Genomic DNA, 13,938 nt, shown 5'->3' on the forward strand with positions numbered 1-13,938 from the left:
TAGGTCATACCTGAATGGTCTAGTGGTTTTCCCTACTTTCTTCGATTTCAGTCTGAATTTGGTAATAAGGAGTTCATGATCTGAGCCACAGTCAGCTCCTGGTCTTGTTTTTGTTGACTGTATAGAGCTTCTCCATCTTTGGCTGCAAAGAATATAATCAATCTGATTTCGGTGTTGACCATTTGGTGATGTCCATGTGTAGAGTCTTCTCTTGTGTTGTTGGAAGAGGGTGTTTGCTATGACCAGTGCTTTCTCTTGGCAAAACTCTATTAGTCTTTGCCCTGCTTCATTCCGCATTCCAAGGCCAAATTTGCCTGTTACTCCAGGTGTTTCTTGCCTTCCTACTTTTGCATTCCAGTCCCCTATAATGAAAAGGACATCTTTTTTGGGTGTTAGTTCTAAAAGGTCTTGTAGGTCTTCATAGAACCGTTCATCTTCAGCTTCTTCAGCGTTACTGGTTGGGGCATAGACTTGGATAACTGTGATATTGAATGGTTTGCCTTGGAGACAAACAGATCATTCTGTCGTTTTTGAGATTGCATCCAAGTACTGCATTTCGGACTCTTTTGTTGATCATAATGGCTACTCCATTTCTTCTGAGGGATTCCTGCCCGTAGTAGTAGATATAATGGCCATCTGAGTTAAATTCACCCATTCCAGTCCATTATTGTTCGCTGATTCCTAGAAGGTCGACATATTACTCAGCCATAAAAAGGAACGCATTTGTCAGTTATGATGAGATGGATGAACCTAGAACCTATTATACAGAGTGAAGTGAGTCAGAAAGAGAAAGATAAATATTGTATTCTAACACATATATACAGAATCTAGAAGAATGGTACTGAAGAACTTATTTACAGGGCAGCAACAGAGAAATGGACATAGAGAATAGACTTATGGACATGGGAGACGGGAGAAGAGAGTGAGATGCATGGAAAGAGTAACATGGAAACTTACATTACCATATGTAAAATAGATAGCCAACAGGAATTTGCTGAATGGCTCAGGAAACTGAAACAGGGGCTCTGTGTATCAATGTAGAGGGAGATGGGAGGGAGGTTCAAAAGGGAGGGGAAATATGTATACCTATGGCTGATTCATATTGAGGTTTGACAAAAAACAACAAAATTCTGTAAAGCCATGATCCTTTAAAAGCCTTATTATTAAAAGCCTTATTTTAATTTAAAAAATAAATTAAAAAGAAAAGAAAAATCTCTTCTTGAGCGATGTCAAATCCCTTCCTCAGCCTGCATGGCTCTCCATGAACAAAATAACTAAACAATGCCCCTAGGAACATTAATATATCTTAAATGTAATCTACAAATAGTAAGATGCTTCATAATTATTTGTTTACATGAAAGACTCTAGTCAGCACATGAACTGCTGGAGGATGAAGTGTATGTTCTAAGTCCTTGTCATCAGTATAGGTTTCCCAGGTGGCTCCATGGTAAAGAATCCTCCTGCCAAGCAGGAGACCCGGGTTCAATCCTTGGGTCGGAAAGATCTCCTGGAGAAGGAAATGGCTACCCACTCCAGCATTCTTGCCTGGAAAATTCCATGGACAGAGGAACCTGACTGGACCCATGGGGTCTCAAAAGAGATACCACTTAGTGACTAAACAACACCATAGAAGAAGAGCTTTAGCTATTGAATGAATGAGAAATAAAAATAAATATCCTAGCTCTAAGTGTAATTGGAATATAACTTATCTGTTGGATCCTTATCCAGAGGATAAGTAATTAACCTATTTGTATCAGAAATCAAATTTTCTTTGCAGTCCTCAAAAGCTTATTATTGCCTTCGAAACAGTACTACAACAGCAAAAACAACAGTTATCATTGTTAGCTCCTGTTAGGAGCAGGGTTTCTTCATAAGGAATCGATTAGCCTGTATTATGCCTCCTATCCTTTGTAAGGAAACCATTTCCTGCTTTTGTCTATTCTCACCCACCTCACATTCACAAACACACCTCTCCTTTTGAAAACGTTCTCCCTCTACTTCAATCTTCTTCTACATGGGACTGACAATTCTACAACCCAGGCCATGGGGATGTGAGACTACCTCTAGGTCAATAGGATTCTTCTTTTTGTGATTTTTAGAATTGAAACTAAGAGAACATAAGTACCTCAAACAAGCCCCATGAAGAAAGCTGGTATCAAACCAGTCAATTCTAAAGGAAATCAATCCTGAATATTCATTGGAAGGACTGATGCTGAAGCTGAACCTCCAATATTTTGGCCGCCTGAAGTGAAGAGCCAACTCATTAGAATAGACCCTGATGCTGGGAAAGATTGAAGGCAGGAGGAGAAGGGGACGACAGAGGATGAGATGGTTGGGTGGTATCACTGACTCAACAGACATGAGTTTGAGCATGCTCCGGGAGATGGTGAAGGACAGGGAGGCCTGGTGTGCTGCAGTCCGTGGAGGTCCCAAAGAGTCAGACATGACTGCGTGACTGAACAATAACAACAGAATGTACAGAATGCAGAAACAAAGGACGTGGTTCCAGATCTTGCTTCCAGTTGTCACTTAAATCAGAGCACTTTCCCTCCTTGGCCTAACTTGCAGTTTGTTTGTTTATGGAAAGTAAAATCCTATCACTTGAAAAAAAAGACTATCATCTTCCAACTAAAGCACATCCAAGATTTCATTTAACCCTCCCAACAACTATATGCAGTAGACAGTATCTTTATTTTATGGATAAGGAACCAGAAAGCTCAGAACAGAGAGAAGCATGCCCAAGGCATCTGATTAATAGCTACGATTCAGATTAGGTCATTCAGACGCCAAAATGCAAACACTTGACTTCCCTGCCTCTTTCTGAACCACTCTTTGAGCAACCTGAGCACCAATTTGAATTCAGTGACCTTAGACAATAAGCAGAAAGCACAAGTCTTCTCTTCATTAATAAAAATAGATGCTATTGATCTTGGTTTAACTCCTGGGGGTATTACAGAGTTCAATTAAATGCCTTGATAAAGTGCTCTGAGAATATAAGTAGGCATTGTTTTATAGACTATACTACTAAACATTTGTGTCTTACAATGCCAATAATTGGGATGCAGAAAAATAGTGCTTTTTTAAAAGTAATCCAAAAAAACCTTGTGCATAAATATTAGGTATTAGTAATTTAACTGAACATTAATATGTTTGCTTTAGACACTAAGATGTAATTGGTATTTCAGAAGTGGGTTCCCTCTAAAAGACCTTAAGTTAAATCAAAAGGCAAAACATTTCTAGAAAATTGCATCTTCCTACTATTGTAGAAAAATGAGTTAGAATTTTAATTGGTACTTCTTTAGTCTCAGTACTTGCTCACAGACGTAATGTGACCATAATCTTCCCAGTCAATTATTAACACAAATCATTGATTTGGGAATGGAGAAAAGCAAACACACACAGACCAAAGGGAGATGGATTTGTGTGTGAACCCAATTTTCCTCAGAAGAAAAACAGACATCTCCTCCAACGTAAGGGTATGCTTAGATTTACTTTTTCTATTAGTAACTTATTTAATATGGCAACAAACAAAAGGCAATCCATTAAAAAGCAATTTTCCTCTTACTCCAGGGTGTTTCATCATTTGCTGTCTAGCACTCAATCAGAATGTAGCAATCCTTTAATATTTTATGAGTAGAAAACAACCAATTTGGGCATGTAGACTTCAGAAACGTGGGGGTCTTTGGTAGGCTTGCAAAATGTCAGAAATGGGCTCTGCAATCAGTAGAGGGTGAACACAGGTCAACCTGAAAGCTCAGACTATCGAAATTTGAAAATTATGCTTTAGATCAGATAATGGGTGTATATATATATATGTACATATATTTATGGATATATAAACACACATTTATAGCTAAGAGGAAAAAACATCAGTTTCAGCTCATATACTTTCTCAAGTGGAAGACTGATTCCTGGGGACAGAGACCATATCTGGTTCACCTTTGCACCTACAGTGTTCAACATAGTCTCTGGCATATTGTAATTAATCAGTAGATTTTTATTAAACAAATGAATAGATGCATTTGTCATCTTAGACAAAAGGAAGCCTGCCATGGAGATGTCAGAAACCAGACCTGATCTGGTGCTAAGCAAGTTGCAGCAGCATATTGGAGGCCTTCTCTGCAGCAGAAGGTTCTCACCTTCTGAAATGGTGCATAGTGTGTGGAACACCTTCAGGGATCCCAAAGGTATTTGCCTTCATTCTTACTTGGTTACCTCATCCCATAGAATGGGATTCTCTCTTGGTTCCTGGCTTGACTACCAGCTCTTCAAACATCTGGAGAGGGTGCTCTATACCAGGCAGAGGTCAGCCTCTAATCTACACCAATTCCCTCCCTCAAAGCACAGAGCTGACATTTACATGAGCAGCATGCTCTGCTTAGACTCTTGTCACAAAAGTTCTTGTCCACACACCAGATGGGGCACCACTGACGGGGAGGAGAGTCCAAATCAGATACACATTAATCTTGCCCACATATAGCCTGAAATGTGGCCATCTTGTCCAAGTTAGCTTCCTTAGGTTGAATACTGCCTGTTCCTAGGCTACTCCTCTCATACATAACCCTTGCAATTTCAGACACCAAAGTTACTTGTGATCAAGCCAAAATGAATGCAACTACTCAAACCATCAGCCCAACTCTTTCTGGGGAAATGTAGGAATATGAGCACGTAGTGAAGTCTGCTACTTGTTATTCAAGGACACAAATGTCATAAGTAGCCAAGACAGAATCCTGCTGCCTGTTGTCCCCAACATTCTCCCCCTAGTCCACCATATTTCTGCTCTGTGCTGACTTGTAGCATAATGGACACATGTCCATTGGGCAAAGGAGAAAAGCAGAAAGCCAGGTATGACAGTTAAAGCTCACAAGAGCATACCTTCTGCCATCATCAAGATGAGAGTAAGATAGCCAAAGCAGGCCTCTGGGGAAGACAAAAATGAAGGCAGGACAAGAAAAGGACATTGCAAGGCAGTAATCTGGACACAGGATATACCAGCCAAGCAGAACATGACTGTTCTCATTTCTGAAAATCTTGGGTAGTCATCAGTGCCTTTTAGCAAGTGACTTTCTATACTTTTCCCCATCAAATTGAGATAAACAGGAAATAGTCATGCTTATCAGACAGGAATTCAGGAGGATTTTTTTGATTCAGGACTTTAATTCTTTAGTGGAATACTTAGTAAGCTACATAGCAGACATAATCTCTACAAGTTAGTGAAATGAAGAGTAGGAAGGATGAAATGAAGGTCAAGGATTAAAGTAAAAATGAAATGTTAGCATTGGTGATAAGTGAACCCAAGCAGACTACACAGACATCTCTCAGGATAGGTTGTTACTCTTTTAATGCAAAAATAACCTAATTTGGGCTCATAAGTAATGAACTTTCGGGGGAATTCCGGACCCAGTTTGGTTTCTTTCCCCCAGCCACATTGGGAGGATGATAACACTCACTGTGCTTGGTCAAACAGGCTCAAATTCTTAGCTTTTTTCCTTATTAAGTTCTACATTTTAAAAATTTACCTTAGCAGTGATGGTAGTCAATTTTACACTGTAAATAAAACATAACCCCCTTTCCAATTTCATCTTTAGATTCCTTCCCATCAATCATTATAGACCATTATTTTACACTCTCAAACAGGTGACTAAATATTTATGCTTTCACAATAATACCAAACACTAGACATTCCTCTGGTATAAATAGCTTCTGCTGATGCCTATGTTATTAAGTCTACAAGAAAAGATTTATATGTGTGTCGGCTCTATAGCTGTTATAGGGAATGGAATTTAGCTGCTACAGGGAGACTCAGTGTTAACTATGATTGCAGGCCTGGTTAAATCAGATTTGCCTTAACGGGTTAAAACCAAATTATGCAAGGGAGCAAAAGGCAAGAGAATTATCATGCTCTCTATTGCTAGGTATCCTCTCTTAAATTCTGTAACACTGTGTAAGGGAGGAAAAGAGCAATAAGCATATTTCTGACCACACAGCTACTCATTTCCTTCAATAATTCTATCTTTCATAGAGAAAGGATTCTAAGCAAGTAAAATACTGGAAGCAAGAGAATTTCATTAAAGTGTGCATTTTTCTTTATACAAGAAAGATGTTTCAAAAAGCAAAAAGAAAATGATCTACTGGTAGCTTAAAAACTGGAATTTTAAAAAAGAAACCCATAGATCTTTTCCTAAACAGAGCAATATATACTCTGACAATATTTTAAATTTGGTCACAATACCTGCACATTTTTCCATTCCTGTAGATTTTAATATTTATTCCCAGAGCAGACATGCAGAAATACATACACGGGAAACCTGAGTTAAAGAATGTTCAGTCCATGGGAATGATGCCCATGCTTAGCTGTCAGCACCTTGGGAACCCTGCATGTAGGTAGGCAGCCCCAGAAGCTGGATACCCTGTGGGAAACGAGGATACTTACGCAGCTCGCCCACTTTCAGGATTTCACACAGCATCTTGGTCAGCTCTATACTACTGCGGCCAAAGGGACATTCATGCTTATCTTCTCGGCTACTGTTCTCAAGCACAATCTGCAAGCAGGAAAGGAAGGAGGTCAGAAAGGGAAGTCAGTTTACAGAAAACATCAAAAGTGTTGGCTGTATTGTAATAGAGAAACAGATCTACTCCAGACCACCAAACTAAGTCTCTTGGGAGCAGAACAAAATTGTACTCTAAGTATAGTCTCTGTATATAGGGCTGAAAACTCTCTTGTTTTCCAAATCTCCTAAAACTACTTCCAACTCTGTAAGAGGATATTTTGCTCATCAGTTTCCACTTACCCAGAGGTGCCCATGGAGAGTTTTTAAAAATAGTACAATAAAGACTTTTTACTTAAGTAACAAAACCACTCTCTTATTCTCCCAGTCATATCTTCCCTTTCCTGGGAATAGTAACTCTCCTTTAATGACTTCAGCTCCTACAGTTTCTTTTTTTTTAAAAATATTCTTTTTCACTTTGGTGTATCATAGGGTATAGAATACAGTTCTCTATGCTATACAGTAGGACCTTGTTGTCTCTCCATTCTATATCTAAAAGTTTGAAAGAAAGTGAAAGTCACTCAGTCATGTCCGTCTCTTTGCAACCCCATGGACTGCACAGTCCATGGAATTCTCCAGGCCAGAATACTGGAGTGGGCAGCCTATCCCTTCTCCAGTGGATCTTCCCAACCCAGGAATCAAACCGGGGTCTCCTGCAGTGCAGGCAGATTCTTTACCAAGTGAGCTATCAGGGAAGCCATGTAAAAGCTTGCATCCTGCTAATCCTAAAACCCGCCACTCCATCCCTCCCCTCCAATCCCCTCCCCCTTGGCAACCACATGATTCTGTTTCAAAATAGGTTCATTTGTTTCATATTTTAGACCCCACATAAAAGTGACATCATATGGTATTTGTCTTTCTCTTTTGACTTACTTCACTTAGTTTGATAAACGCTAACTGCATCCATGTTGCTGCAAATGGTATTATTCCATTTTTTTTTAATGGTTCAGCTCCTCTACTTAATCACATATTTCCCACAGGAGTTTCCATGTTCTTACAAGAGCTCACCCCGGCATTAGTGGACCAAGCACACCTAACGGACATGTGACACAAAAATGGACCATCCAGAGTTCTTCCCTGAGACTTAGCACCAAAATGGGGAAAACTGGCCCAACTATGCTTATATTGCCCAAGAGGTATGAGTGTAGGAACTACCTGAAAGTGAGTCTGAAAGAAAAAACAGAAAAAGAAAAGCAAGTCAAAATGCAAGGGAAAACAGAGCAGAGGCAGGGGTGGCCGTGGCAGCATTTGAGTGCTGAGCAAAACTACCTCCCCAGATTTATGGTTTATTTGCTCAGCCCTCCATTTGAAAATTATTTGTGCCATCTAACAAATTCTCTTCTTTCCTTAAGCTGGTTTGAAATATTCCTACTATAACTAAGGGAGCCATTTAGCACATTCATCAAACAAAAGTAAAACATAAAAGGAAAAACTCTACTTCAGGAATAAAGGGCTATTAGCCAACTGTTCTAAAGCACACAAAATAATAAAATAATAAAAAATTAAGGTTGCCAAACTTCAAATTCATATGTTGACAAAAAGAATAATCAGCTTATTCATCTCTGAAGCACCCTATAACTTTCCCAGTGGGGTTGTCTGGAATGTCCTTAAAAGCTATAGGACCCTCAGTAGGTGTCTCCCAGAAGTGTTTACCACAATGCAGTGACTTATGTGGTTTTCCCTCCAGACTATGACTTCTTCAGTGAAAGAAATGGTGTTTTATTCATTCAATTAATAGTAGTAATTGAGTACCTATTGTCTACCAGAAAGATGCCTAGGCCCATAGAATTGAAAGCAAGACCAGGGCTCTGACCTATAGGAGCATCCACTCTAACCATGGCAGACAGACAAAACAAAAGAGGCAATTACAGAGAGAATAGCACTGATATATATATACACTATTATGTATAAAAGAATTAGTGGGAAGTTGCTAAATGACACAGGGAGCCCAGCCTGGTGCTCTGTGATGACCTAGCACAGAGAAATGTGGGGTGGGGGTAGAGGGAGGGAAGGGATACACATACACACACACACACACACACACACACACACACATATGACTGATCTGTGTTGTTTTACAGCAGAAAGCAACACAAAATTGTAAAGCAATTTTCCATCAATTAAATAATTAATATATTTTTTGAAAAAGAGGTAATTATAGTTTATAACAAGTGCTACCAAAAAGATTAACTGGTTGAGGTGGTAAAGAGTAACAAGAAAGACCTGGAGAGGAGAGTACAGATAACCAGGTGACTATTAGGAATCCAGGGGTGAAATAGAGTTTGCCATGTCAAAGTCTAGGAGAAAGAATAGTCCAGGCAGAGATCAAGGACAGAGCCGCTGAGTTGAGTAGGGTATGTTTCAGATACAGTCTCCTCACGTGGCCTGGTCTACAATGCGGAGGGGTCTGGAGCTGTGCAGGGCAGTATTAGGATTCCAGGAGCCTGAGCAGGGAAGAGAGAGCCAAAGGGCGTAGAGGTTGGCTAAAACCACTGCCCTAGGGCTCCAGCGGGTGTCATTTTCAAATTCTGAGACGCTAACCTGGAGAAATAGAGGAAAAGAACAGAATGGGAAAGACTAGAGATCTCTTCAAGAAAATTGGAGATACCAAGGGAACATTTCATGCAAAGATGGGCTCGATAAAGGACAGAAATGGTATGGACCTAATAGAAGCAGAAGATATTAAGAAGAGGTGGCAAGAATACACAGAAGAACTGTACAAAAAAGATCTTCACGACCCAGATAATCATGATGATGTGATCACTAATCTAGAGCCAGACATCTTGTAATGTGAAGTCAAGAGGGCTTTAGAAAGTATCACTATGAACAAAGCTAGTGGAAGTGATGGAATTCCAGTTGAGCTATTTCAAATCCTGAAAGATGATGCTGTGAAAGTGCTGTACTCAATATGCCAGCAACTTTGGAAAACTCAGCAGTGGCCACAGGACTGGAAAAGGGCAGTTTTCATTCCAGTTCCAAAGAAAGGCAATGCAAAAGAATGCTCAAACTACCGCACAACTGCACTCATCTCACATGCTAGTAAAGTAATGCTCAAAATTCTCCAAGCCAGGCTTCAGCAACATGTGAACCATGAACTCCCTGATGTTCAAGCTGGTTTTAGAAAAGGCAGAGGAACCAGAGATCAAATTGCCAACATCCACTGGATCATGGAAAAAGCAAGAGCATTCCAGAAAAACATCTATTTCTGCTTTATTGACTATGCCAAAGCCTTTCACTGCGTGGATCACAATAAACTGTGGAAAATTCTGAAAGAGATGGTAATACCAGACCACCTAACCTGCCTCTTGAGAAACCTGTATGCAGGTCAGGAAGCAACAGTTAGAACTGGACATGGAACAACAGACTGGTTCCAAATAGGAAAAGGAGTACATCAAGGCTATATATTGTCACCCTGCTTATTTAACTTCTATGCAGAGTACATCATGAGAAATACTGGGCTGGAAGAAACACAAGCTGGAATCAAGATTGCCGGGAGAAATATCAATAACCTCAGATATGCAGATGACACCACCCTTATGGCAGAAAGTGAAGAGGAGCTAAAAAGCCTCTTGATGAAAGTGAAAGAGGAGAGCAAAAAAGTTGGCTTAAAGCTCAACATTCAGAAAACAAAGATCATGGCATCTGGTCCCATCACTTTATGGGAAATAGATGGGGAAAGAGTGGAAACAGTGTCAGACTTTATTTTTTGGGGCTCCAAAATCACTGCAGATGGTGACTGCAGCCATGAAGTTAAAAGATGCTTACTCCTTGGAAGAAAAGTTATGACCAACCTAGATAGTATATTCAAAAGCAGAGACATTACTTTCCTGACTAAGGTCCATCTAGTTAAGGCTATGGTTTTCCCAGTGGTCAGGTATGGATGTGAGAGTTGGACTGTAAAGAAGGCAGAGTGCCGAAGAATTGATGCTTTTGAACTGTGGTGTTGGAGAAGACTCATGAGAGTCCCTTGGACTGCAAGGAGATCCAGCCAGTCCATTCTGAAGGAGATCAGCCCTGGGATTTCTTTGGAAGGAATGATGCTAAAGCTTAAACTCCAGTATTCTGGCCACCTCATGCGAAGAGTTGACTCATTGGAAAAGACTCTGATGCTGGGAGGGATTGGGGGCAGGAGAAGAAGGGGACGACCGAGGATGAGATGGCTGGATGAGTGAACTCCGGGAGATGGTGATGGACAAGGAGGCCTGGCGTGCTGCGATTCATGGGGTCGCAAAGAGTCGGACACGACTGAGCGACTGAACTGAACTGAACCTGGAGATTGAGACAAGTAAGCAACATGGCCTGATTTGTTTCGAAAGATCTACAAGTGTAAAGAATGGATAGTAGGGCCTAAGAAAGAAAGTGCAGTCCTTTCGGAGGGCCTATAGTATCCCTGGCAGAGACGAAGGTGGCTCAGCTCTGACTGCAAGGGTGTACTCATTACACAGTAAGTGATCAAAAAAGGCAAGGAGAACACACAAGAAACCATACGGAAAGTGTTTAGGAAAGACAGATAACAGGAAGACTATTTGGAAGAAGTGAAGTAAAAAGGAGAAAATTAAAAGGGGAAGAAGGAAAAGTAAATGAAAGTGCTGTTTTATTTACACAAACTGGGTTCCAAATAACAAAGTAACATGAGGCAGCACAGGATATGGAGAATGGTTTAAAAGCAAAGGAGTAGGGACTTCCCTGGCAGTCCCGTGGCTAAGATTATGCCTTCCAATGGAGGCAGATCAGGTTTGACCCCTGGTCGGGGAGTTAAGATCCCACACGCCTCACCCGCGAAAAAAAAAAAAAAAAAAACGTAAAACAGAAGCAGTACTGTAACCAATTCAAGAAAGACTAAAAATAGTTCACTTCAAAAATAAATTAATTAAAAAGACCCAAAGGAGTAGAATTTCAAAACAAATGTGCTCCCATTGTTTTCTTCACAAACACTATGACAATAGCACACATAAATATGCACACACATAATCACACGCATTGACAGTACCACACAAACAAATCAACCATTTCCATTTGAGCATGTTCCTTCCAGCATCACAGGTATACCTAACCCTAATCACAACAGAAACAGTTCCACCTGCAGCATCAGAGGCAGTTTCCAAAGCCTTCGTCATTGTGGCTTTATCACCCTTATGACTGTCCAAGAAGCTGATGAACTATCCCATTTTGTGGGACTTGTCAACTGTTTGCAGCACGTGCGTGCTTGCTCAGTCATTCAGTCACGTCTGACCCTTTGCAACCCCATGGACTATAGCCCTCCAGGCTCCTCTGTCCATGGAATATTTGTAGCACATGCTTACATAAATAATTATGCATTGACTACCACCATGAATCTAGCCTTTGCTGTCCTTAAGATTTATCATAAAAATTCTTTCTTACAGTCTCCTTAGCCAACACACATTCTTTTTCTCTCAGAAAGCTCATCATAAACTCCAACTAAATCCCTTTTCCTGCCAAGCAGAAAGGACCAGCCCTGGAGTCCTTGAGCGGCTCTGCCCCTGTTCATGATCTTTTCTGGAAATCTGCCTGAATGTGAACAGTCTCATTCAACTGAGCCTGAATCACCTTCTTCCTTTTAGGTGAATCTTTTCTGGTTCTAACCAGAAATTCCAGTTAAGAAACACAGAAGGGAAGAACAACTATATTCCCATCTATCAGTGAATTTTCATTTCTCTTTGAAAATATTTGTATCTGAGACAGCCCCATCAAGGAGCAAATCTGAATCTGTGGATGATGGGGAAATGAAGGGAGGAAACACAGCAGAAGACAGAACAGAAAGAAAAGACAGGAGACAGGTGGTTTTCAGGCAGCCTGTAGCTCCCACCGAGGACATTCCCTGGCATTTCACATTAACATTCTGTCAACATTTCATGAGTCCATCAATATTTAATGAGGATGTGATCTGAATACACTGCACGTGGTGGAATTACTGCAGCCAATAAATGTTCTGAAAATATTTCCAAGGCACTGTTTATTAGCAGGCACTAAATTAAGGAGTAATTTAAGTAACCAATATGTAAATCAGCTTGGAAAAACCCTGCTCTTCACTTTTTAATGTACCATCCATCTTATCATATTTACCCACCTGAAGAAAAATAAACTCTCCTTCTTTACTGGTTTCTTTAGACAAGACTGACACAAATCATTCAAGTTAGTTACCTGCATGGGCTTTAAGGTCAACATTGTCACAAAAATATTCAGAAAACACTAAATTATGAATGTTACTAATAAGATATTACTATAGTGAGGGATCATTCTTAGACTAGACAGTAGTTTTTTAACTTAATATACTAATATATCTGTTTTCAATTTCAACATTCTGGTATTATCCATGTTTATCTGACATACTTGGGCTTCTATCTGGAAATATCAAAGCATATTTTTCATCTTTATTTTTTCCCCTCACTGTTCGGTTTTAAAAGCAAACAAACTGTAACAGAAACCTTGGTGGATGGAATACATATTTAAACTTGCTATTATCACTTACCTTAGAATACTTCATACAGCAAAAGAAGTTGTAAGTGTCTGCATATTTTATAAAACACTGGATATTTATGCAATATTGAGTATAAAACATTTGATCAAATACTTGAAGTTTACAGAGTATATTTACATATATTCTGTCCACTGACCCCAACAAGTCTATAAGATCAATGAGGCAGATACTATTATTATTCTCTTAGGAAAGCTGAAACAACAGGAAGAGGTGACTTGCTTAGATCATTCCTAGGTCACTCCTGAAACTCAATTTTTAAGGTCTTCAATTTCCAAATCTCTTTCTGCCCCATTATAGCTTACAAATTGCCTTCACATACACTTTGCCATGAAACTCAATGGATTTCATGTCTCAAGAGGCTAAGGGAACTTTGATCAATTTTCCTCTATCTCACTGAAGTGGGTCTATAAATCCCAGCCCCTCCTAGACAAAGGTATAAGGTTCTCTCTTGGCTCATTTATCCCGAGGGTCAGTAACAATTACTCGGGTGAATGACTTTGTGCAGAGTGTCCCTACAGGCTTTGTTTTCATGCATTTTGAGTTCTTCTTCTGCATTGGTGCAGATGAGAAACCTCTCTGGCTTGGGAGTGACTATTAAGAGCTGAGAACAAGGCCAGCCACACTCTAGTAAACTGCCCTTCTCTGGCTCCTGGGACCACCCTTACACCTTAGCCTCAGCATCACAATGCTGACATTTACATTGTCCCTGGCACACTTTCCTCCACCTTTTCATGAGTGAGCCTCATCTGGGGTGAGTCCGGTTCATTCTGCTTTCCCTGTAGCCAGCCCTGGAGCAAGCCTCAGGGACTTCCTCCATCTCCTCTCATCTGTGGATACTTCTTGTTCACGCCACTTCGCTCTGAGTGTCACAGGAAGCCTCAAGGTCTCCTC

General features: G+C 40.2%; 1 protein-coding gene across 4 annotated transcripts in view; it reads right to left on the reverse strand.

Annotated features, from left to right (window-relative positions):
- ELMO1 (engulfment and cell motility 1) overlaps positions 1-13,938 on the reverse strand; it is a 580,426-nt gene that overhangs the window by 253,276 nt on the left and 313,212 nt on the right. For all 4 annotated transcript variants that reach the window (XM_018047160.1, XM_018047159.1, XM_018047158.1 and 1 more), the window contains one exon: positions 6,434-6,542. In XM_018047160.1, coding sequence (XP_017902649.1) covers positions 6,434-6,542 — 109 coding nt within the window. The remainder of the gene's footprint in view (positions 1-6,433; positions 6,543-13,938) is intronic.

Source organism: Capra hircus, chromosome 4 (genome assembly GCF_001704415.2).
Source record: "Capra hircus breed San Clemente chromosome 4, ASM170441v1, whole genome shotgun sequence".
Classification (NCBI taxonomy): Eukaryota; Metazoa; Chordata; class Mammalia; order Artiodactyla; family Bovidae; genus Capra; species Capra hircus.